Genomic DNA, 26,412 nt, shown 5'->3' with positions numbered 1-26,412 from the left:
ATGTTGTCTCCGCAGGAGTAGGACTAGGCAGAAAAGAAAAAATGTTCTGGCTCCACCCTAGGGGCAGTCCCAGAGGGTATATCCTCCCTCTCTCTGCTACAAGGCATCAGTTCTGTCACAAAGCAGCAACAGAGAATTTAACCCAACCCAACTCAATGATAGAGGGGCGGGTACTACGTCTGTCAATGAGCTAAGAGAAAAGGATTTTACGGTAAGATCTTACAAAAATCCGATTTTCTCTGTCGCTCATTGACAGACGTAGTCTTCTTGATTCACAAGAACTGGGACATCCAGAAGCAGTGCCACAAATGAGGGGTGGGATTAACAGAAATCAAAATCCAATCTAGAAGGCCCAACCGGTGCCAAACTAGAAGTTTTAAAGGCTCATTATAAACAAAGAATGAGACTCAAATAAAAATCCCAAAGGAAAAAAACCCTCGAGGTAGACCACTGGTCTCCTCAAATGGCGGCTTGCAAAACCTTGCGGCCAAACGAGGCATCAGACGATGCCATTACATCAACTTTATAATGTTTTGTAAAGGTATGCACCGACGACCAGGTAGCCGCCTTGCACACCTGGACCACTGACGCCTGATGGCGAAAGGCCCATGACGCACTAAGTGCCCGAGTGGAGTGCGCCTTAACAGGGAACGGGGGCTCCCGACCCTTAATAGAATAAGCCTGTACCACCGTCTGTCTGATCCATTTGGAAATAGTCTGTCGTTTTCAAGTATACCCTGATCGCCCGGACCACATCCAAGGAGTGCAAAGCAAACTCCCGAGGATGACTGGGCTTAGGACACAAGGAAGGTAATACAATTTCTTCATTCAGATGAAATTCTGAAACCACTTTTGGTAGGAAGGATGGATTTGGACGAAGAACCACCTTATCTCTATGAACCACCAGATATGGGGAACGACAAGATAATGCGGCCAGTTCTGACAACCTGCGTGCAGAAGTGATAGCCACCAAGAAGGCCACCTTCTGGGACAACGTAGGTAGAGGAATCTCCCTAATATCTTCAAAGGGAGATTTCTGAAGAACCGACAATACTAAATTAAGATCCCAGGGTGGTAACGGCGCGCGCACTGGCGGAGCCAGATGTCGCACCCCCTGGATGAAATTCCGCACCAAGGAATGAGTAGCCAAAGGCTTCTGAAAGAAGATAGCTAAGGCTGAGACCTGACCCTTGATAGTACTCAAGGCCAGTTTCTGCTCAACCCCTTGTTGCAGAAAAGCTAATATTCGACTAACCGAATAAGACCGTGGACGGAACCCCAGAGGTTCACACCATGCAATGTAGGACTTCCATGTGCGATGATAAATCTTTCTGGAAGTCGCTTTCCTTGCTTTAACTAGAGTAGGAATAACTGAAGCTGACAAACCCTTGTCCTTCAGCACCTGGGTCTCAATAGCCAGGCCGTTATAGCCAGCGATCGTAAAGCAGGAAGGAAGATCGGTCCCTGAGACAGTAGGTCCTCCTTGAGAGGAAGTCTCCACGGGACGTCCGCCACCAGTCTGACCAAGTCGGCGTACCACGCTCGGCAAGGCCAGTCCGGAGCTACCAGGATTACTGGAATTCCTTCCTCCTCTATCCTGCGAAGAAGTCTTGGCAGTAACCCGAGAGGAGGGAAGGCATACATTAGCTGGTATTGCCCCCACGGGGCGATCAATGCGTCTGCGGTCTCTGCTAGAGGATCGCGGGAGCGAGCCACCAATCTCTGTACTTTACTGTTGAATTGTGATGCCAACAGATCCACATCCGGAGTGCCCCACCGTAGGCACAACTGGTGGAAAACTTCTGGATGGAGGGACCATTCCCCCTGATCCAGAGTCTGACGGCTGAGATAATCTGCCTGCCAATTCTCCACCCCCGGAATGAACACCGCAGAGATAGCTGGAACAAACCGTTCCGCCCAGCGAAGAATGCAAGCCACTTCCTTGGCCGCCCGGACACTCTTGGTGCCCCCCTGGTGATTGACATAAGCCACAGCCGTGGCGTTGTCCGACTGGATCCGAACCGGGCTGCCCTGGAGCTGCTCGGTCCAGTGAATCAGACAAAGTCTGATCGCTCTCAGTTCCAATACATTTATCGGTAACCTGGATTCTTCCGGGGACCAAAGTCCCTGAACGGATAACTGACCAAGAATTCCTCCCCATCCGGATAGGCTGGCATCCGTGGTCACTATCGTCCAATATATTGGCAGAAATGACTTTCCCTGGCTGAGCATCGGAGACCGAAGCCACCAGACCAGAGACTCTCTGGTCTGTTTGCTCAATCGGATCCGATAGTCCAGGGATTCCGGATTCCGATTCCATCTGAGAAGAATCTCTTGCTGAAGAATTCGGGTATGGGACTGGGCAAATGGGACTGCTTCGAAGGAAGCCACCATCAACCCCAGAACCCTCATGCAAGTCCGAAGGGAAGACCAGCTGTTGGATAGTAACAACTGGACTGCTGATTGAATCTTCCGGAGTTTCCCTACCGGAAGGAAAACTCTTGTCCTGACTGTGTCTAGAATTAGACCCAGATATTCGAGCCTCTGGGTGGGAACCAGAAATGACTTTTGCTGGTTCACCAGCCACCCGAATTCCTGTAAAGAAATTATAGTAATTTCTATGTTTTGTAGCAGGGTCTGAGGAGACTCTGCATGAAGCAGGAGATCGTCTAGGTAACCTAGAATCGATATGCCTCTTTGGCGCAGTAGTGCCAACATTGGGGCCAACACCTTCGTGAAGACCCGAGGAGCCGTGGCGAGACCGAAAGGTAACGCCACAAACTGATAGTGGTTCTCTTCTACGGAAAAGCGTAGAAACCGCTGATGTCCTACGAAAATGGGAATGTGAAGATAGGCGTCCTTGATGTCTATGGACGCTAGGACATCCCCTGGATGCAGGAAGGCTGCTACTGTGCGAATGGATTCCATCTTGAATTTTCTTATGTTGAGAAAGGAATTGAGTGCCCTTAAGTCTAGAATTGGACGCACTTTGCCCTCTTTCCTGGGTATTGTAAATAGGTTTGAATAAAACCCCTGAAAACGTTCTGTCCAAGGAACGTGGACTACCACTCCTTGTTGTAGTAAATCCGTGACTGCTCTCCGCAGATCTTCTAGACGATCCGGGGATAGTCGGATATTGGAAGCGAAGAATCGCGCCGGTGGGAGAGATCGAAACTCAATCTTGTACCCTGACCTTATGGCTTCGCAAACCCACTTGTCCGGGATTCTGGAAAGCCATGGATCCGGGAACCGGCGAAGACGTCCCCCCACCCCAGTTATGGGTGGGGGCGCACCTTCAGGCTTTGGACGATTTATCTTCAGGTCTGGAGGGGGCGGGCTTTTGCTTGCCCGACCAACGTCCCCTGAAGCCTCCTGAAGGAGCTTTGGAGGACTTAATTTTTTCACCCGCGGGACGAAAAAACTTTTTGTGAGCAGAGAAAGAAGGCCCTCGTCTTTGACGAGGTCCTTTACCTTTAACATTTTGCGGTAAAAAGGTGCTCTTTCCTCCCGTGAGATCCTTAATGATCTCATCTAAGTTGGCTCCAAATAGACGCTCTCCTAAAAAGGGGATATTAGCCAATGCTTTTTTGGAACCTTGGTCGGCTAACCAACCTTTTAGCCACAGTGTACGCCTGAGAACCACTGCTGAAACTGATGCTCGCGCCAATAATGGAGTGGCGTCTAACGCCGCATCACACACAAACTGTAACCCCTGTATCATTCGTTCCAACAAATCTGATACCGCCTGAGGGACTTCTTCTAAGTCCCGGCGCAACCACTTGGTCCATTCAGTTACAGTCTGCGAAACCAGTCCAATAGCAATTATTGGTCTGAAAGCTGATCCAATCAAGGAAAACATGGTGCTAGACATAGCTTCTATCTTGCGATCCACTGGATCTTTAAAAGACGGGGCGTCTTCTAAAGGAATAACCGTGGCTTTATTCAATCTAGCAATTGGTGAATCCACCACAGGTGGTTCTGTCCATTTCTTAATGAGGGTTTCCTCAAACGGATAACGCCTGTTAATGCGTTTAGAAATAGCAGAAGTGCGTTTTGGCAGACTCCATTCTTCTTTGATTGGATTGCCAAAACATTTGGGCAATGGAAAAACCTTCGCTACTTTGATGCGTTTTTTAGTCCCAAAGGGGATTTCAGTTTCAGCTATTTCCGACGGAATACCCTGTAATCTTAAGGTTTCTTGAACAGATACAATGAGTGCGTTTACCAACGCTTCCTCTAGGGCTATGGCTGATGCCGAAACATCCTCCTCACTGTCTGAAGAGACAGTACCCGAGACACCAATCCCAGATGAAGTACCTGCAACTGCAGAAATAGGCTCAGATTCTGAACCTGAAGTTTCAGATAATAAGGGGTTAGGCGGGGGTCGCTTTCTTGCGCCCTGTCCCTGACAAGCCACTTCCACCCGGGACACAAAAGTTTCCATAATAGCTGACAATGATTCAACCGTCAGTGGGGTGCTGGAGGATCCTGCAGACACCTCGAGGGGATCCGGTGGAGATACACGAGTGGCAGGGTCCATGTTAATTCAGGACACCTTTGCCAGAAAAAACAAAATTCTTTTTTTTTTTTTTTTTTAATAAAAAATACCTTTTTTTTTTATGTGTATCCCCCTAGCGCAATAGCGCCCCCTCAGAGAACCTGCTTCTCGATCCCCACAGAGAGAGAGAGGGACCCTCAAGGCTCACCACCCAATGCAGAGAAGTTTGCAACCAACTGCAGTCAGCGTCTGTCTTTTACAGACTGGAAAGAGCTGTGTTAGTTTTCCCGGGTAGAAGGACGTGGCTCCGCCCCCTGTGTACGCCTTCCGGCGTTCCCAGCTCTCCACGAGGTAGCTGGGCTCATCAAACATGGCCGCCCCCATACAGGAGACAATAGACTCCAAAAACATGGCGGCCGGCGTGACCTGAGGGCATTCATGCACCCGGTCTACGGCAAAATGGCGGCGGACTGCCGAAATCGTTTTTCCCAGCACATCCACCTGCATCTCTGCTAAATGGCGGTTTATCGATCTGCAGGAGGTACACTACAATTAAGGTAGGATTATACCTCCTATGTCTGCTGTAATACTACAGTCTGCTGGATAGAGTGTTAGCTCTCAAACCAAGTCCACTTCCCACCAAACACATGCTGTATTTACAAGGAGGACTTTTAGTGTCAGACAGATACTGACCATGTATGGAGGGGCCCATAATTCATACTGCCTCATAACGAGGAAAAAAGGGAACGTTTACTCACCATACCGAACCGACAGGCACCCTCTCTGCACAATACCCTCTCCACCGGGGTGGGGGGTTGTGGACCACTCCGGACGCCTCGACTCTGGTTCCTGGCGTCCAAGCGAGACTTTTAACTCGCAAGGTCAGTCTCTCCAATGGGACTCCGTCGCGGCCAACCCAGCGCGGAGCTCTGGTCTGCACGCGCTCGTAGGCAGAAACCGGGGTGACCACTGGATCTCAACATCCAGCCCGTCGCCCGGCCCCTAATACTTACTTGAATGTGTCGCGGCCGACCAAGCGCAATGCAATGGTCTGCGCGCGCTCGTAGGCCGGCTGGGGTGACCACTGGTGTCGCCCAGTCTGGCGTATTTGCTTGAAGATCTCACAGGAAAAAACACTGGAGAAAAAACTACCTAAAAAATATTTTTTCTAAAAAAAAATCTTGCCAGGACCAGGAGATCCCAGCAAGGAACTTAGGTCCTTACTCCTGACTAGACAGAAAAAAACTGATGCCTTGTAGCAGAGAGAGGGAGGCTATACCCTCTGGGACTGCCCCTAGGGTGGAGCCAGAACGTTTTTTCTTTTCTGCCTAGTCCTACTCCTGCGGAGACAACATAACCCAGTTCTTGTGAATCAAGAAGACTACGTCTGTCAATGAGCGACAGAGAAAGTCGGATATTGGAAGGGAAGAATCGCACCGGTGGAAGTGATCGAAACTCGATCTTGTATCCCGACCATATGACTTTGCGAACCCATTTGTCCGGGATTCTGGAAAGCCATGGATCCGGAAACCGGTGAAGACGTCCCCCCACCCCAGATATGGGTGGGGGCGCACCTTCAGGCTTTAGTAGTCTTATCTTCAGCTCTGGAAGAGCCGGACTTCTGTTTACCCGGGGTAAAGGAAGGCCCCCGTCTATGACGAGGTCCTTTACCCTTAGTATTCTGTGGCAAAAAAGTGCTCTTGCCCCCAGTGAGATCCTTGATAATCTCATCCAAGGTGGCCCCAAATAGGCGATTCCCCTGAAAGGGGAGATTAGCTAAAGCTTTTTTGGAACCTTGATCCGCCGACCAGCACTTTAACCACAGCACACGCCTGAGGACCACTGCTGAAATCGCTGCACGCTCCAACAATGGAGTGGCGTCCAGAGCGGCGTCACAGACAAACTGTAGCCCTTGTATCATCTGCTCCAGCAAGTCTGATACTGCCGGGGGGATGCTTCTCCCCTCCAAATCCTGGTGTAACAACTTGGTCCATTCTGTCAATGTTTGTGAAACCAAACCAATTGCAATCACTGGCCTAAAGGCTGACCCGATCAGGGAAAAGATGGAGCGGGACACGGCTTCCACCTTACGATCCACCAGATCCCTAAAGGACGGAGCGTCCTCCAATGGGATAACCATAGCTTTATTTAGTCTGGAAATTGGTGAATCCACCAATGGTGGTACTGTCCATTTTTTAAGGAGGGATTCCTCAAACGGATAACGCCTAGCAATGCGTTTGGAAATACCAGGGGTTCGTTTTGGACGACTCCATTCCTCTTTAATTATATTACCAAAACATTTGGGCAAGGGAAACACCCTCGCCATCTTGGTAGGCTTGTTAGTACCAAAAGGAATTTCAGTATCAGCTACCTCTGCCGGTGTAACCTCAAGACTTAAGGTTTCCCGGACAGACACAACTAGTGCATCCACCAACGCTTCTTCTTGTGCTATGGCGGAGGCAGAAACATCCTCCTCACTGTCCGAGGAGACCATACCCGAGACAAGCCCCAGAAGAGGGACCTGCAGCTGCAGTGACAGGCTCAGAATCTGTATCTGAATTGTCAGATGAAATCAGGGTAGGCGGGGGTCGCTTCTTTGCGCCCCGTCCCTGACAGGCCACCTCCACCCGGGATACAAAAGACTCCAAAACCGCTGACAATGCATCAATAGTAAGTGGGGAACTGGAGGGTCCTGCGGCCACCTTGAGGGGATCAGGTGGGGATACATGTGTGGCAGGGTCCATGACTAATCCAGGAACACTTGCCAGCAAACAAAGATTGCAAAAGAAAAAAACTTTTTTTTTTTTTTATGTGTAATACCCCAGCGCAACAGCGCCCCTCAGCGTTACCTGCTTTGGACCCCCACAGAGAGAGAGAGAGCCCAAGGGCTCACCACCTGATGCAGAGAAGCTTCTACCAAACTGCTCTCAGCGCTGTCCTTTGCAGAACTGGAAGTCTTGTGAATAGTTTTCCCGGGTAAAGGAGGCGGCTCCCCCCCCTTACACGCCTTCCGGCGCTCCCACTGCTACTCCTCGAGGTAGCTGGGCATATCAAACACAGCCGCCCCCATGCAGGAGACACCAGGCTACGCCAAAATGGCTGCCTGCGGACGGCCTGTGGAAAGATGGCGGCTAACTCATGCGGCCTGCGGGAGGATGGTAGCGGCCTGTGGGATCCGTGCGGCCTGAGGAAGGAGGGTGCCTGCGGATCTCGTGTGGCTTGCGGGAGGATGGCGGCGGCCTGCGGGATCCGTGCGGCCTGCGGCAGGAGGGCGGCGGCCTGTGGATCTCGTGCAGCCTGCGGGAGGATGGCGGCGGCCTGCGGACGGCCTGTTGAAGGATGGCGGCGGCCTGCTGAATCGTGTGGCCTGCGGAAGGATAGCAGAGGCTTGTGCCGTGCGACCTGCGGGAGGATGGCGGTAGTCCATGTAGCTGCATCACTATGCATTGGGTAGGTGCTTGATTATATCACCCTTTTACATGACTATTTCAACTAGTAACGCCAGCCCATCCTTGACCCCAGTCATGGCTTCCTCCTCTTACAGCGCCAGTTCTTTACAGTGACTATCAGATAGTCAGCTCCCAAACCAAGCCTCCTGGAGTGTATCTCTTATTCACCAAATCACACTACTCACCATACTGGAACCGGCGGGCACCCACTCCTAACAGAACCCCTCTCCACCGAGGTGGGGGGGCTGTCGACCAATACGGGGGCGCCATGACTCAGTTTCCGACTGGTCGTAGGCGTCCTGACGAGACGTTTAATTCGCAGGGCCAGTCCCCGTCCAGCGGGACTATGTCGCAGGCCGACCCAGCGCGGAGCTAGGGCCTGCACGCGCTCGTAAGCTGACTGGGGTGACCACTGGATCTCAACATCCAGCCCGTCGCCCAGCTCCAGCATAATTGTTAAAATGTGTCGCGGCCGATCCAACGCGAAGCTGGAATCTGCACGCGCTTGTAGGCCGGCTGGGGTGACCACTGGACCTCAATATCCAGCCCGTCGCCCAGATCCAGCATATTTGCTTGAAGATCTCACAGGAACAACTGGAGAAAAAAAGCTAACTAAAAAGAATTTATCTAAAAAATCTTGCCAGGACCAAAGATCCCAGCAAGGAATTTGGGTCCTTACTCCTGACTAGACAGAAAAAAAAAACTAACATCCTGTAGCAGAGAGAGAGAGGATATACCCTCTGGGACTGCCCATAAGGTGTGGCCAGAACGTTTTCTTCTGCCTAGTGTCCTACTCCTGTAGAGGGCAGTATAACCCAATTTGATATTAATCAAAGAGGACTGCGTCTGTCAATGAGCGACAGAAAAATAAATGTTTTAAAAATGTAAGGCAAATGCATGCATTGGTACGTAAACAGCGTTTGCACCATGCATGTGAGGTATCACTGCGAATGTCAGATAGAGGGCAGTAATTCTAGCACAGAACCTTCTGTGTAAATCTAGGGTGGTAACCTGTAAAGGCTTTAAAAACCACCTTCTGCCATGCATATAGTAAAATGAAAGAGTGGCTTTCATTCCGGGCCGATGTCATATGAGGACGTCCAGTCTCGCCGCAGGGGCGCATAGTGGTTCATTACCCATTCGATCAGCTAATCACGTGTAAACAAGTGCCATTTATCGGCCATCCTTGCCTCACAATGACCGTGTAAGAGGAGGAGAGTCAATCAGCATCTCCTCACATGGGAGACATGTATAGGTAAATTAGGCTGGTTACAGTGCAGCCCTAACAGTGCCCATCAATGATGTCACTCTGGGCACATCTGTGACACCAGTCAGTGCCGCCTTTCAGTGCAGCCTATCAGTGTGCATAAGCACAGCCTGATCAGCGCACATCAGTAAAGGCAAAAAACTACTTATTTACAAAATTTACTGACAAACTTTTTTCTCGAAATGTTTTTTTTTTTGCTAGAAAAAAGACCAAACAGTGGTGATTAAATATCACCAAAAAAAGCTCTATTTGTTGGAAGAAAATAAATTAATTTGGGTCCATCATTGTCTGACTGCACAATTGTTAAACTGTGACAGTGCTAAAAGCTGAAAATTAGCCTGGGCAGGAAGGGGGTGAAAGTGCCCTACATTGAGGTGGTTAAAACTTTATTCCATTAGTCGCAATTGCAAGGGTGTGTGCAATTTTTAATTGTAACATGTTTAGTATCTATTTGCTTGTCCTATCATCATCTTTAATATTTTACCAAACATTTGGGTATTCGTTTTTGGTGCATTAAAATAAAAAAGGAACGTTTCCAAAAAGTTTACGTTTGAAAAAACGCCGTGCAAATACCATGCAACATAAATTGCTAGGGCCTCTGCTTGGAGAAAAAAAAAAATAAATAAAAAGATTTATATTGGTGTTTAAAGTAAATTTCTAGCAAAAATTACCGATTTTTACATGCAAACAAAAAGTCAGAAAAGGTTTGGTCTTCAAGTAGTTAGAAGAATGGGTGATGTGTGGTGGAAGCCTCTAATGTTGGGCATAAAATGCCAGGACAGTTTGTACCGTTCAAACACCTCCCTCTCCCCAAAAAAGAAAATTGTTTTTGTCATTTTCCAAAAAACTTGTGGCAAAAGAAAATCTTTTATGCACTGAACATGCCTCTCAGCAAATACCTTGGGGTATCTACTTTGCAAAAAGGGGTAATTTGTACTGTCCTGGCATTTTAGCACTTCAAGAAATGTGATAGGCAGTCAGAAAGTAAAAGCTGTGTAAATTCTCGTATATATATATATATATATATATATATATATATACACACACACACACCATAGTTTGAAGATGCTATAACTTTTACACAAACCAATATAGACTTATTAGGATTTTTTTTATCAAAAAAAAAAAAAAAAAAAAAAAAAAAAATTTGCCCTAAACGTATGACAAAATGTGATTTGATTGGATATTGTTATAGAAAGTAGAAAATATTTTTTCTTCAAAATTTTCTGTCTTATTTGTTAAAGTAATAAAAAAATCAAAAAAATCCAGTGATTATCAAATGCCACCAAAAGAAAGCTCTATTTGATTTTAAAAATTATATAAAAATTTAGTTTGGGTACAATGTTGCATGACCAAGCAATCAATTGCCAGATAAAATGCTCTGGTCATGAAGGGGGGGATAAAAGCTTCCAGAGCTCAAGAGGTTAATGAATGAAAGAGGGAGACAGATCCTAGTTTATGATAAGTGGGCCTCAGCAAAATGAAAATTCTTTGTTTCAATACCAGTCACAATAAAATTATAATTACGCACCTTCATCTCGCAAGGTAAATCGACCCATTTGAGGGAAATCTTTGAATGTTTCAAGGCAGATAGTGCCTGCTGTCCGTAAGCGGGCAATGCACACTTGGTCTTGTTTTACAAAGCGGGGCCGTGTCTTACTCTTTTCCCCTGTTTTTTTGTCTACCAAACAAATTAAGGCCTAGTTTGGAAAAGCAAAATGTTAGCAAGTCAATTTATGTTATCAAGTATTGCCAATGCCAGTCTACTGAACTTAAACAAAAAATCTTAAAAAAATAAATAAAAAAAAATAGACTTAAGTCAAGCAAGCTTACTGTTATCTCAACTTCTTCAATACATGTGTGAATATGCAGCACGGCATTGTATCCGGGACAGATAATTGACTTGTGTTCAATGATCACAATCTGTGCAACACAAAAGAATGAAACTGGTTATATAGGTTTCTGCAACATTCACAAACTTGTAAAATTTGTTAAAAGATAAAGAGAAGATAAAAAAAGCTATATACTGGAAAGAAACCATTTAAAAAGACAGAGTTCCTGTTTGTTAATCAACTGTCATTTTACTTCCTGAACTTGTATCTAAATGAAAGCAGGGAAAGTTAGAAAATCTGTCAGGTTTTATAGCTGTATCTGCAGGAAGGTTTAATGATGACCATTGTCTCCATGGCAGAAAGTGAATAAATGCCAAGTTTTTAACGGTCATTGAACAGGTAGAGGGGATTTTTGCCAACTGGACAGCGGTTAAAAAAAAAAAAAAAAAAAAAAAAAAAAAGAAAGGACTGCCCCTCCTTTAAAAACCCTTGCTATAGGAAAGGAGATCTTTTCAAACATTCCTCACTGTATGAAACAAAAAATATTTTGGATTTATGCATTCACTGTGGTGGTCTCCATCTTTGGTGGAACTGCCCAAAGATTAGGACTTTTTGGGATTCAATACTTCCTTAGATCCAGAAAACTTCCATAAGACCCGCTGAATATACTCCTTCAGTTCCTCTTCCATGATACTAGGTCTTCGATCAGAAGATGTAAAAAGAGTGTAACCCCTCACTTGTTTAATGCTACTAAATGCTTGATCCCAAGATTTTGGGAAAACAAAGCATGTCCAACATTAGCTGATTGAAAGAGGGAAGTAAACAGTATCATGGAGGCTGAACAGTGGGTACTCACTACTAGGGACCAGTTAGATCGCTTCAGAGATACCTGGTCAGGATGGATGTAATTTTTATGAAGGGGTCACTGACATGCAGTAATGCTTCTCCCAGACTGAGCAGACAATTCACTAGGAGCTCACTTTAGCCTCTTTACCTACCCTTTTGCCACCTTTTTTTGTGAATCAGATGTCTCTATGTAGCTTTAGTTGTAGAAGATGCACCCTCAACACCAGATCATGCCTGATTTGGTTCATAGGTCTTACATCTCAAGGTACTTATCCCCTCACATTTCCATCCCCTCTCCCCCTTCATAAGTTCATTGTTCTTAGTAGAGTGAGGTACTAGTCTCATATGGCACATTTATTATGAGTTGACAAATATCAGTATGAGCATGTTGTTCCTTTCCTTTGGGTATGCTCTCCCAGTTCACAGGTTGGATCTCAATGGGTATGTCTATTGATGTACTCTGTTTGGCCTAGGGGCCAAATCTGGTGTTGTGCAATCCACCCTATGATCTAGAGGAGGGGATATCTAGTACAATCTCAGTATTTGCAGATACTAAACTAAGCATGCCAATCTCTTCCATGCAGGATGTGGAAACCTTACAAGCGGACCTAAACAAAATAATGGGGTTGGCAACTACATGGCAGATGAGGTTTAATGTTGAAAAATGTAAAGTAATGCACTTGGGCATCAGAAACCCGAAAGCAAGCTACTCACTGGGGGGGGGGGGGGGGGACCTCTGGGTGAGTCTAGGATGGAAAAGGACCTGGGGGTACTGGTGGTGGACAACAGACTTGGCAGTGGCATGCAATGCCAAGCCTCTGCAAGCAAAGCCAACAGAATACTGGCATGTATAAAAAAGGTATTCACTCCTGAAATAAAGAGATTATTCTCCCACTCTACAAGACTCTGGTCCGGCTACATCTGGAGTATGCTGTCCAGTTCTGGGCATCGGTCCTCAGGAAGGATGTGCTGGAACTGGAGAGAGTCCAGAGAAGGGCAACAAAAATAATTAGGGGAATGGAGGGCATCAGCTATGAGGAAAGACTACAAGCACTGAACTTATTCTCTCTGGAGAAGAGACGATTGAGGGGGGATATGATATCAATGTACAGATACTGTACTGGTGATGACCCTAGCATAAGGAACAAACTTTTTAGAGAAAAGGCATACAATAAGACAGGTGGCCACTCACTAAAATTAGAGGAAAAAACGGTTTAACCTTAAAATACGTAAGGGGTTCTTCACTGTCAGAGCAGTAAGGATGTGGAATTCTCTTCCACAAGCAGTCGTATTGTGGAAACATCGATCGTTTCAAAAAGCTATTAGATGGGCACCTTAAAGACCACAACATACAGGGGCATTCAATGTACTGTTAACAGCAAACACACACACACATCATAGGTTGAACTGGATGGACTGATGTCTTTTTTCAACCTCACAAACTATATATGTATGTAGGTCCATTTTGATGGATAGTATTTGGACTATTACCTTTTTGGACTACGTATGTTTCCCCCCCCCCCCCTAATGTTTGGTATAAAAGTCTTCATAAAGATTAAAAAAAAAACAAAAAAAGATTTTTCAAAGCTCTTACCATAAAATCTTTTTCTCTGAAGTCCATTGACAGACGCAGCCTCCATCTTCATTAGCTGAATGGGTTATGCTGCCCCCTGCAGGAGTAGCCTAGGCAGGAGAAATATAAATGTACACGCCACCGGGCCATCCCTACAGGCATAACCCACCCCCCCCCCTGCTCAGCAAACCAGTTTAGTTATAAGCAGTGAAGAAAAAACCATCCCCAAATCAGAGGGGCGGGTGCTGCGTCTGTCAATGGACTTCAGAGAAAAAGATTTTGCAGTAAGATCTTACACAAATCTTGTTTTCTCTATCGTCCATTGACAGACGCAGCCTCCATCTCTATTAGCTGAATGGGACGTCCCAAAGCAGTGTAGGCATGAGGGGTGGGAAGAACGCAAACAGAAAGTAATGTAAACTCCAAGGCTAACTTAGCCCACTGGGTAACAAGGAGCTCAACCAAACAGAAGCTCACCCAGGTTAAAGACCCCTAAGAGAAACTAAAAAACGGAATTTTTGTAAAATCTTACCGTAAAATTCCTTTCTCTGAGTCCTCCGACAGTCGCCGCCCCTTCCCAAGTCTTCACCAATGGGTATTGACCTTTGCTCCGCAGGAGTAGCTAGGCAACAAGATTTGTTTATAACAAAAGCTTTTAGCATAGACACACCCCTAGGGGCTGTCCCCTTAGTCAATACCTCCCTGCACCAGCATTCCCAACTCAGTTTGGTAGCATAGCAGTAAGAGTACACAAAAACCCCAAAAGAGGGGCGGGGGGCGGCGACTGTCGGAGGACTCAGAGAAAGGAATTTTACGGTAAGATTTTACAAAAATTCCGTTTTCTCTTACGTCCTCCGACAGTCGCCGCCCCTTCCCAAGTCTTCACCAATGGGACGTCCCAAAGCAGTGTAGACCTGAAGGGTGGGAGACGCAGCCGCAGAAAAGCAACGCAGTACCCACATCAGAGAAAGGAACCTTACACACAGTAAGAGAACCAACTGGGCAACAGGAAAACATGCTCAACAGGAGCAACAACCCAGGAAAAAACAAGGAACCCAGGGGCAAAACACCCCAACAGCCAAAGACCCAAAAACAAGGGTCCCTAAGGCACTGCCGCACTGAGAACTTTACGGCCAAAGGAGGCATCGGCCGATGCCTGAACATCCACCTTGAAGAATTTCGAGAAGGTGTGAACGGACGACCAAGTCGCCGCCTTACACACCTGGGCCACAGAAGCCTGATGCCGGAAAGCCCAAGACGTACTTAATGACCTGGTAGAGTGCGCCTTCACAGGGAAGGGAGGGACCTTCCCCTTCAAGGCATAGGCCTGCACAATGGTTTGTCTAATCCATTTGGCGATAGTCGCAGCCGACGCCGCCATGCCCTTCCGAGGTCCCTCAGGAAGGACAAAGAGGGAATCCGCCTTGCGAAAAGGCTTAGTGGACGACAGGTAAACCCTGATCGCCCGGACATCCAATGAATGTAAGGTAACCTCCTTAGGATGCTTTGGCTTCGCGCAGAGCGAAGGCAAGACAATTTCCTCATTAAGGTGAAAATCCGATATCACTTTCGGCAGAAAGAACGGGATAGGTCGCAGGACCACCTTATCCTTGTGGATCACCAAGTAGGGAGAGCTGCAGGACAAAGCCGCCAGCTCCCACACCCTGCGAGCCGAAGTGATCGCCACCAAAAAGGCCACCTTTTTGGACAACAGAGGCAACGAGATCTCCCTGATCTTCTCAAAGGGAGCATGTTGCAACGCGGACAGAACCAGGTTCAAGTCCCACTAGGGCAAAGGCTCCCTCCGCGGAGGGGCCAAATGGCGCACCCCTTGAACAAAAGTGCGAATCAACGAGTTTGACGCCACAGGGCGCTGAAAAAGGACGGCCAGTGCAGAAATCTGGCCTTTAATCGTGGCCAACGCCAAACGCTGGTCCACTCCAGTTTGGAGGAAAGCCAACACTCTGGACACCGAGTACGAGCGAGGGGAAAACCACCTGGACTCACAGGTAAAAGTACCAGGCAAAGTATGCTTTCCAAGTACAGTAGTAAATCTTTCCCGACGAGGCTTTTCTAGCCTTGATCAAAGTGGGAATGACCTCAGGAGAGAGACCTCTGTCCTTCAGGACCTGGCTTTCAACAGCCAGGCCGTTAAAGCCAGCGACTGTAAAGCAGGATGGAATATCGGCCCTTGAGACAGGAGGTCTTCTCGAAGCGGCAGACGCCACGGAGCGTCGACTGCCAGAATTACTAGGTCTGGGTACCAAGACCGGCGAGGCCAGTCCGGTGCCACCAGAATCACCGTGTGCTGGTTCCGAGGCTAACCTGCGAAGGAGCCTGGACAGCAGCTGAAGCGGTGGAAAGGCATACATCAGACGATACTGATGCCAGGGCGCCACTAACGCGTCTGAGGCGTCTGCCTGAGGATCGCGCGTCCTTGCCACAAACCTTTCCACCTTGTTGTTTAGACGAGACGCAAACAGGTCCACATCTGGGGAACCCCACTTCGCGCACAACATCTGGAAGACATCCGGGTGAAGGGACCATTCTCCCTGGTCCAGGGTCTGGCGACTCAGATAATCCGCCTGCCAGTTCGCCACCCCCGGAATGTGAACTGCCGTTAACGCCGGGACGTGCGTCTCGGCCCAAGACACAAAGTCGGCTACTTTCCGAGCCGCTCGGGCACTCCTGGTGCCCCCTTGGTGGTTGATGTAGGCCACCGCGGTGGCATTGTCCGTCTGAACCCGAACCGGACGGCCCTGAAGCTGTTCCGACCATTGCAGAAGGCAAAGCTTTATCGCTCGCAATTCCAGAATGTTGATCGGAAGGGAGGACTCCTCCTCAAAACCATGTCCCCTGGGCGGACAGATTGCCCAGGACACCACCCCAGCCTGTCAGGCTGGCATCCGTGGTGACCACCGTCCACAGCAAAGGACGAAAAGACTTGCCACCCGACACTGCCGGGGACTGGAGCCACCACAGAAGACTGTCTGGTGCGGTGGCTCAACGAGATCCGCAGATCCAAGGACTGCAGACGCCCGTCCCACTTCGCCAGAATCTCCGCCTAGAGACCCCGCGTGTGGAACTGGGCAAAGGGGATCGCCTCGAAGGCTGAGACCATCAACCCCAGACATCTCATGCATGTCCGGAGGGACGAGCTGTGGTTGGCCCCGACCTCGTCCTGAAGCGTCCGGAGTTTGTCCTCCGGAAGGAAAACTTTCGCCTGTACAGAGTCCAGAATCATCCCCAGATAGGGAAGGCGAACCGAAGGACACAGAGTCGACTTCGGAAAGTTTATGGTCCAACCGAACTGCAGAGTCTGCACCGTGGTGGACAGGTCGGCCATCAGGCTCTGGCTGGCAGTTGACCGTATGAGGAGATCGTCCAGATACCCCAAGACCGCAATACCCTGTGCCCGAAACAGGGCCAGGACCGGCGCCAGCACCTTGGTAAAAACCTGCGGAGCCGAAGCGAGACCGAAAGGTAACGCCACAAATTGGTAGTGTTCCTCCGCAATGGCGAATCGAAGGTACCGTTGATGACCCTCGAAGATGGGGATGTGTAGGTACGCATCCTTCAGATCGATGGAGGCCATGAACTCCCCCGAACTCAGGGCAGCCACCACCGAGCGCAGGGATTCCATGCGGAACTTGCGCACCCGCACAAAGCGGTTCAGAGCTTTCAAATCCAGAATCAGACGCACCTTGCCCTCCTTTCTGGGCACAGTGAACAGATTGAAGTAGAACCCCCGAAACCTGTCCCGATGAGGCACCGGGACCACCACTCCTTGGGTCCGCAGGTCCCGCCCCGCTAGGTGCAGATCCTGCAAACGCTCCGGAGACAGCTGAAGATTTGAGGGAAAAAATCTGCCCGCCGGCCGAGAGAGAAATTCGATCTTGTAACCAGATCGAACGATTTCCTGAACCCATCTGTCCTGAATGCGGATCAGCCAAGGTTGGAGGAAACCGCGCAGACGTCCCCCCACCCCAGAAACGGGTGAGGGCGAGGGCGTCCCTTCTGGCGGAACTAGCGTGGGAAGTGGAACCGGACTGACCGGATTTTTGCTTACCCGCCCACGGCTTCTTCTGGGAGCCTTGGCCCTTGAAGGGCTTGCCCTTGGATTGTGACCGAAAGGACCCCTGGGAGGGCCTAAACGAGGGGTTCCGTTTGCCACGGAAAGACTTGTGCTTGGGATTCTGGGGTAAGAGAGTACTCTTTCCCCCAGTAACACCCTTAATCAGAGTATCCAAAGCCTCGCCGAAGAGGCGAGATCCCACGTAGGGAAAATCCGCCAACGTCTTGCGAGAAGATTGGTCCACAGACCAATTCTTCAGCCATATCAGGCGACGGTTGAGCACCGCCACGCCAGACAGAAGTGCAGCCAAAGGAGCCAAAGTCCGCATCACACAAGTACATAACGCCTTGATGGATTTGATCCACCATGGCCAATGTGGTGGGCGGAGCCAAAGCAGCCACCAGGGTGCGCCTGAGCACCTTCGTCCAATCGGCAACTGCCTGGGCCGCCATAACCGAAGCAAAAATAGGTTTTAGCATGGAACCAGCAACCATGTAGGCATGACGGGCAAGAAACTCCAATCTCCTGTCCGTAGGGTCCCGGAAAACCGGGGTATCCTCAGAAGGAATCGCAGTAGCTTTGTTCAAAACGGCTACCGCGTGATCCACCTGAGGCGCCACACACCAACGCTCGTCGGTGGATGGCGCGAATGGATAAAGCAGTTTAAATTTATTCGGCACTGTAAAGGGCTTCTTTAAATTGCGCCACTGCTCATTAACCGTATGGTGAAATTCAGCAGGGCAGTGAAAATTTGAGCAGATTTGTGGGTCCTTTGCGTCCCAAAGGAGGACACCCTAGTAGGAGGAGCTGGCTCATCCTCCAAGTGCAAAGTATCCTTAATGGAAGCGATCAGCTCATCCATGAGTGCAAGCTCTTCAGGCGAGCCAGGGGGAGAAGTATCAACCCCTTCCACCCCCGCCTCCCCCTCAGACCCCACGTGGTCCAGAGATGAGCGAGACCCTGAGAAGGGCACGCCAGCCCCAGCAGCCATATCGCCCTCTGAATCAGAGGAAATGGATAACCTGGCCCTTTTTGCGGATCGTTCAGCCATCTGCACCTGAGACACCAAGTATGCCACTACAGTGGCCAGATCGGCCCCCTCGGGGGGTGCAGCAGCCCCCTGGTCTCCCACCAGGGCGGGGGGAAACTTGCTATCCTGAGAATCCATGCGCACAGTATTAAAATCAAAAAGGGGTACTGTCCCTTTAACACCCGGCGAGCGCAGCCCACCGCACACTACTGCATGCACCGATCCCACAGGGATAGAGAACACTGAGCAAGGAATGACAGGACAAGAAGGAAAAAACCTGGAGAGAGCACAAACAGGCTGCTGCCACCGATCACTGTCCCAGAGAAAGAGGAAGTGATCCAATAACCGGCTGACTATTATAGCCTATGAAGGCTCCGCAAAAATGGCCACTCAGGCTGAGGGATCGAGGCTACAAGAAAATGGCGCCGACATGTGCTCGAGCGAGCGCGGCCCGCCAAAAAGGCAGCAATCGGCGCCAAAACACAGCGCTGTACAGGACAGGGCCATCCACAGCATATACTTGCAAAAAGAAATGGCGGGCCGCATAGCGGTCGCCGCTCATGCATTTCTGACTATTCAGTTCGAAAGAAACTCACAGCAGAGCGGGAGGTCCCCCCCCCCCCCTAGCAGCCCAAAAGGCATGCATCCATACAGGGATCTGACAGGGAGCCCGCACAGCACACAGACATGAGGGTACACACAGCCACAGACTGAACACCCATACAGATGGTCCCCACACAGAAGGTGCTTACCGTACCGGATGGCGTGGGGAGCCTTCTCCAGCGACAAACCGCTATCAGGATGACAGGGAGTGCCACAGCCAGGACGCAGTGGACCGCAGCACAAGACCGCAGAATGGCGTCCAGTGAGGTAGCCACCTCACAGGCAGCATCCCTGCAGCGAACAGGGATGGGTCGTTCATAGCGCCAGGGCGAACCGTAGCTGAACGCTCGATGGCAAGCTGGGGATCCATCTGGCTCTCAGCCCTGGGATCCAGGGGGGCCAGTCCGAGACCCAGCTCTGCATGATCATCTTCATCCGAAGATCCCTAAACTAAAGCTGACAAAATAACAGCTAGTAAAGAAAAGAAAAAACACTTGAAATAAAATCAAAAAAGGGTAGAAGGCTGTGACTGAAGCCCCAGCACAGGAAAGCCTGCTACTCCTAAGCTAGGCAAGATCAAACTGAGTTGGGAATGCTGGTGCAGGTAGGTATTGACTAAGGGGACAGCCCCTAGGGGTGTGTGTCTATGCTAAAAGCTTTTGTTATTAACAAATATTGTTGCCTAGCTACTCCTGCGGAGCAAAGGTCAATACCCATTGGTGAAGACTTGGGAAGGGGCGGCGACTGTCGGAGGACATAAGAGAAACATTGTCTTACGAAACAGCAGCCTGCAAAACCTTGTGGCCAAAAGAGGCATCCGAAGATGCCAACAAATCCACCCTGTAGAATTTTGTAAAGGTGTGCACAGACAACCAAGTCACTGCCTTGCAAAATTGGACAACAGAGGCCTGATGGCGAAAAGCCCAAGAGACACTTAGCAGAGAACCGTCTATAAAGACAAAGCGAGAGTCAGATTTTCTAACTGACTCCGTAACCATCAGATAAACTCTGATCGCCCGAACCACATCCAAAGAGTGCAAGGCAAGTTCTTTGGGATGTTTAGGCTTATTAGGACATAAGGAAGGCAACAGGATGTCTTAATTAAGATGAAAATCCGACACCACCTTAGGGAGAAAAGACGGAGAACCACTTTATCCCTGTGGACCACCAAATAGGGTGAACAACAGGACAGTGCAGCCAATTCAGATACTCTGCGAGCAGAAGCAATAGCCATCAGGAAGGCAACCTTCTGCGACAAGGAAATCTGAGAAATTTCCCTATTCTCAAAAGGAGGCTTTTGAAGAACAGACAAAACCAGATTGAGATCCCACGAAGGTAACGGGGATCTCCTCGGAGGAGCCAGATGAAGCACCCCCTGAATAAAAGTGCAAATAAAGCTATTAGTACCCAACGGACGTTGGAATTAAATAGCCAAGGCAGACACTTGGCCCTGGTAGTGCCCAGAGCCAATCGCTGCTCAAGCCCTTTTTATAAAAAAGCCAAAACCCTAGCGAGGGTGCAGCTGCAGCGATTCACACCATGAAATGTACGACTTCCACGTATGATAATAGATCTCCCTGGACGTCGATTTCCTGGCCTTCAAAAGAGTAGAAATCACCGAGTCAGAAAGGCCTCTATCCCTTAATATCTTGCTTTCAACAGCCAAGCTGTTAAAGTCAGTGACCGTAAAGCAGTATGGAACATCGGTCTTTTAGACAGCAGATCTTACCGCAGAGGAAGTCTCCGTGGAGGATCTACGACCATTTTTACCAGGTCTGCATACCAAGACTGCTGGGGCCAGTCTGGTGCCACCAGAACGACTGGAATACCTTCCACCCGGCGAAGAAACCTCAGCAGGAGTACGAGCAGAGGGAAGGCATAAATCAGCCGATACTGGCTAAGAAACCACCAGAGCAACTCCGGCGTCAGCCAGAGGATACCGAGATCTGGCCACAAACCTCTGGACCTTTCTGTTGAGGTAAGACAAAAACAGATCCACCTGCGGAGTCCCCCATTGGGCACACAGGAGTTGAAACACCTCTAGATGAAGGGACAATTCCCCTTGATCCAACACATGACAACTCATGTAATCCGCTTGCCAATTCTCCACACGCGGGATGTGGACTGCAGAAAGAGTCAGAACATTGGCTTCCACCCAAACCAGAATCTCTGCCACCTCCTTGGCTGCCAGGACACTCTTGGTGCCCCCATGATTGATGTAAGCCACAGCCGTGGCATCGTCCGACTGTATCTGAACCGGACAACCGCGTAGTCGGCTCGTCGAGAGGAACAGGCAAAGCTTGAACGGTCTGAGCTCCAGATTGTTGATCCGCAAGGAGGACTCTTCTGATGTCCAAGTCTCCTGGGCACAGAGCTACCCCAGCCTGAATGGCTGGCATCCGTGGTGACCACTGTCCAGAACAGCGACAGGAAGGACTTGCCCTGACACAAAGCAGGAGACTTGATCCACCAGGATAGGGTCGACTTCGTGAGATGACTCAACGAATCTTCCGGTCCAATGACCGAGGGTCCCTGTTCCATTTTGCCAGAATCTCTTTCTGAGACCTGGAATGAGACTGAGCAAAAGGGATCGCTTCGAAGGTCGACACCATCAGACCCAGGGCCATCAAGCAGGCCTGCAGGGAGGACTGATCGGCTTCCATCACCAACCTTATCGCCCTTTGCAACTTCTGAAGTTTGTCCAAGGGGAGAAAGACCCTCGCAAGAGCAGAGTAGAGAGTGAGCCCCATATAAGTGACCCGTACGGATGGCGATAGAGCAGATTTCTTGAAATTGATCACCCACCCAAATTCTTGAAGGGTCTGAACTGTAATCGAGATGTTGTCCAACAGATCTGAATGAGAGTCTGCTCGCAACAGGAGATCGTCCAGATATCCCAAAATTGAGATTCTGCTCTGACGTAACAAGGCCAGCACAGGGGCCAGGACCTTGTTAAAAACTCTGGGAGTGGAGGCAAGACCAAAGGGTAACGGCACAAATTGGAAATGCTCCTCTGCCACCGCAAGGCGAAAGAATCGCAGATGTCCCTCAAATATGGGGACACTGGAGATACGCATCCTTGATATCGATGGAGGCCAGAAAATTCCTGATTCAAGGATGCCACCACCGACCGAATGGACTTCATTCAAAGCTTCTGCACCCGCACAAAAGCGGTTTAGAGCCTTGAGATCCAGGAATGAATGCACCCTGCCCTCCTTTCTGGGCACTGTGAACAGGTTTAAATAGGAATTGGCACAATCACTCCTTGAGCCAGGAGGTCCTGAACAGCTTCCCGAAGATCTTTCAAATGCTCTGGAGACAGGTGCAGATTTGACTGAAGAAACCTGTCCCCCGGCTCGGACCAAAATTAGATTTTGTACCCGGAACAAATCAACTTGCGAACCCATTTGTCTTGAACAAAGTCATCCAAGCTTCCTGAAAGAAGCGCAGATGCCCCCCCCACCCCAGAAAAGGGTGAGGGTGCCCCGACTTGTTCGCAACACTGGACTGACTGGTCTTGGACTTGCACCAGAGCTTCGTAGACCCTCCAGAAGCTCTGAACTGCTTACCTTTTTCTTGCACCCCAGAGGCACGAAAAAAACGTCTATGAGCAGTAAAAGGAGGACCCCGCTTAGCACTGGACGTTTTACCTTTAGAGGATTGAGGAAGAAGAGTACTCTTCCCGCCAGTCAGACCCTTGATCAACTCATCCACTGAGTCGCCGAACAAACGCTCTTCCAGAAAAGGGAGATCAGTCAGGGCTTTCTTGGAAGCTTGGTCAGCCAACCAGCTCTTCAGTCAAACCATGGGCTGTAGGGCAATCCCCACACCCGAAACACTGGCCACCAGAGGAGCCGCATCCAGGGACGTATCACACAGGAACAGAAGGGCCTGGGAAAGGTGGTCCACAAGTTCCATCAGTTCTAGGGGAAATACGTCAGGGTCCAAGTTTCCTGTCAGTACCCTAATCCATTCCGTAACTGTCTGTGATACCAAAACAGACATAAAGACCGGTTTCAAAATGGAACCCGCCAACACGTGAAGATGGCAGGAAAGGGATTCCACCCGCCTGTCCACCGGATCCGTGAAAACCGGGGAATCTTCCACAGGCACTATGGTAGATTTGTTCAAGCTGGAAACAGGGTGGTCCACCTTAGGTGGCACCGTCCAACGGTTGGAGACCGTATCCGCAAAAGGATACCGGCGTTTAAAGCACAACTAGCACATGGTTAACGCGCCGCCATTGGTCATTCACAATATTATGAAAAGGCTCGGGACACGGAAAAACCTTTCAGGACTTTTGGGTCTTGCGGGAGCCAAAGGCCACCCGTGTCCCTGCCGGCGTGGGTTCATCAGCCAATTTTAAAGTTTTCCTCACTGATAATCAGGGCTTCCACCAAAAGTGCGTCCCCGCGCTGCAGCTGAAGACAACAGGTCCTCTTTACCATCTTAATGCGAGGACAGCGACCCCTCAGGTAGAGGGGTGCCCGTGGCGACAACATCAGCCCCTGAATCAGAGGACTCCAAAGATGGAGAAGGCAGCGACCCTTTTCGGCTATTAACCTTTTTCATGACAAAATCAACTTTTGTTGCCAGGTTTTAATGAGCTGCTGAAATCGCGGCCAGCGACTGCAATCCAGACTGCCTGGGAGTTGCATAGAGTGGGTCTGAGGGTGAATTTACAGCCTGGGACACCATATTCAAAGTTACAGAAAAACGGAGTACTGCCACTTTAACCACTTAAGCCCCAGAAGATTTTACCCCCTTCCTGACCAGGGCCTATTTTGCGATTCGGCACTGCGTAACTTTAACAGACAATTGCGCGGTCGTGAGACGATGTACCTAAACTAATTTGATGTCCTTTTTTTCCCACAAACAGAGCTTTCTTTTGGTGGTATTTGATCACCTGTGCGATTTTTTGATCATGCGCTATAAACAAAAAAAGAGCATCAATTTTGCAAAAATAATATTTTTCCAATTTTTTTTATATGAAATTCCCCCCCAAAAAAATGTAAAAATCTAAATTTTTTAACATTTTCGGCCAATTTGTTTTATGCTACATATGTTTGGTAAAAAAAAAAAAAAAAAAAAAAAAAAAAAAAAAAAAAAATCGCAAAAAGCGTATTTGGATTGGTTTGCGCAAAAGTTATCGCGTTTACTAACAAAGGGAAAGATTTTTGTCTTTTTTTAACGCGTAATGGCGCCGATCTGCAATTTTTTTTGCGGTACTGCGACATTGTGGCGGACAGATCGGACCTTTGACTGACATTTTTGGGGTTACCAGTGACATTTCTACAGTAATCAGTGCTATACATATGCACTGTTATTGTAAAATTACACTGGCAGTGAAGGGGTCAATTTTTTTTGAGAGGGAGGGGTGGTGTGTGTCCGTAGGGGCGTGATTCTAACTGTGATTGGCTGTGGCTTGAGCTGTAGGAACAGTGATCAACGGTCCTACATAGTAGAACCGTATGATCACTGTTTCTACATAGGGGAGAATGACAGACGGCTTGTTTACATTAGCCTCCTGCCTTTCTCCCTCTCCACCCGACGATCGCGAGTGACCGGCGGACATCGGGTCCGCCGGTCACACGCGCGGGGGGTCCGTGACCGCGCAGGAGTGGGAGCGCGCCTCCGGCGGAGCGCGCTCGCTCCCCAGAGCCTCACAGGCTAGTGACGTATATATACACGTCACTTTGCCTGTGAGGGGCTGACCACCGCAGTATATGTACTTGCGGCGGTCGGCAAGTGGTTAAGAAATGCCAATTGTGGTACCCACCGCCAATCGCCGCAGTCTGCAGAGTCCCCCTTAAATATACACTAACAGCAGAGTGTTCAGGGATATGCCCGCAAGGACCCCAGTACTGTTCCACCTCCAGAGAGAACCCTCCTGAATGACCTGCAGCAGGAAGAAGAACAGGAAGTGACCTCAGCCTGGATGTAAAAGGTCACACTGCTAGTGCAGTTCAATAGGACTACACAAAAATTGTTGCCAATTCATTTTAATAGGAAGCTCAATGGAAAAAACCTACACATTGCCCACACTTAAGATGGCGGCGCCCACGGCGTGCCATGCGGCCAGGGACTCCCACAATGAAGGCCTTGAGGATATACAAGACCCAGCAAGCAACAAGGTACTATTGCAACCCCCCTCAGGACGCTAGGCGCCCCAGTTACATAACCCCCCATGGGAGAGGGAGACAGGGCACAGAGGCCGGGTACCTGACAGGCCAGGGAGATTTTCTAGGAAGTATAGGTCCTATTATCCCCAGGAGAGGGCCCCCCCCAAGGTCGCAAGGGGGGTCACATTTACTCACTGTACAATGGATCGGGTGGGGCTCCGTTCCGGGCAGACCACCTCCCACCCGAAGTGGGATGCTACCCGAGGTGTACCCTGTGACTCAGGGCATTCCAGGTAATTCGCTCGCAGGCTCGACCCCCATCCGGAAAGGGGCACCGTTGTGGAGAGGCCTAGTGCAGGACTATAACCTGCTCATGCTCGTAGCCCAGGCTGGGAGGATCATAAGGATCTAGATTAACCAGTGCGAAGCACCAGCTGGCATTGCTTGCAGGTCACCAGGAGGATCCCCTTGAACACTAGCTAGCAAAGTGAGTAAAGAGAAAACTAAATATTCTGAAAAGAATAAAAAAAAAAAAAAAACTGAGACCGAAGTCAGAGCAGGAAACCTAGGTCCTACTCCTTCTCAATGCAGAAACAAACTGGTTTGCTGAACAGAGGGTGTGGGTTATGCCTGTGGGAATGGCCCCATGGGCATGTACATTTAAATTTTCCAGCCTAGACTACTCCTGCAGGGGGCAGCATAACCCATTCAGCTAATGAAGCAGAGGCTGCATCTGTCAATGGATGATAGAGAAACTGGATTTTTGACTTACAGTAAAAATCATTTTCTCTGAAGTTCATTGACCGATGCAGCTCCATATTCTTCTTAACCATTGGGAAGTCCCAAAGCAGTATTTGCATGAGGGGTAGGAAAACAATGCAGAGAAAGAACATAATTCCCCAAAGGCTAAACTTAGCCAACAAGGTAACGTGAAGCTCAACCAGGAACTGGAGCTCACCTATAAACATGCACCCTCAAAGAGAAAAAATTGCTAAACAGCAGCCTGCAAAACCTTGCGGCCAAAAGAAGCATCCGAGGATGCCAACACATCTACTTTGTAGAATTTAGTGAACGTGTACACAGACTACCAAGTTGCCGCCTTGCAAACTTGTATTAC

The 26,412-nt window shown here is 49.2% G+C and overlaps 1 protein-coding gene across 2 annotated transcripts in view; it reads right to left on the bottom strand.

Moving 5' to 3' along the window:
- GSPT1 (G1 to S phase transition 1) overlaps positions 1-26,412 on the bottom strand; it is a 673,262-nt gene that overhangs the window by 31,323 nt on the left and 615,527 nt on the right. For both annotated transcript variants that reach the window (XM_082261298.1, XM_082261299.1), the window contains 2 exons: positions 11,048-11,137; positions 10,746-10,914 (listed from right to left, as the gene is read on the bottom strand). In XM_082261298.1, coding sequence (XP_082117424.1) covers positions 10,746-10,914; positions 11,048-11,137 — 259 coding nt within the window. The remainder of the gene's footprint in view (positions 1-10,745; positions 10,915-11,047; positions 11,138-26,412) is intronic.

Source organism: Pelophylax lessonae (assembly GCF_965119305.1).
Source record: "Pelophylax lessonae genome assembly, chromosome: 6".
Taxonomy (NCBI): domain Eukaryota; kingdom Metazoa; phylum Chordata; class Amphibia; order Anura; family Ranidae; genus Pelophylax; species Pelophylax lessonae.
This window is presented reverse-complemented; position numbering and strand designations above follow the sequence as displayed.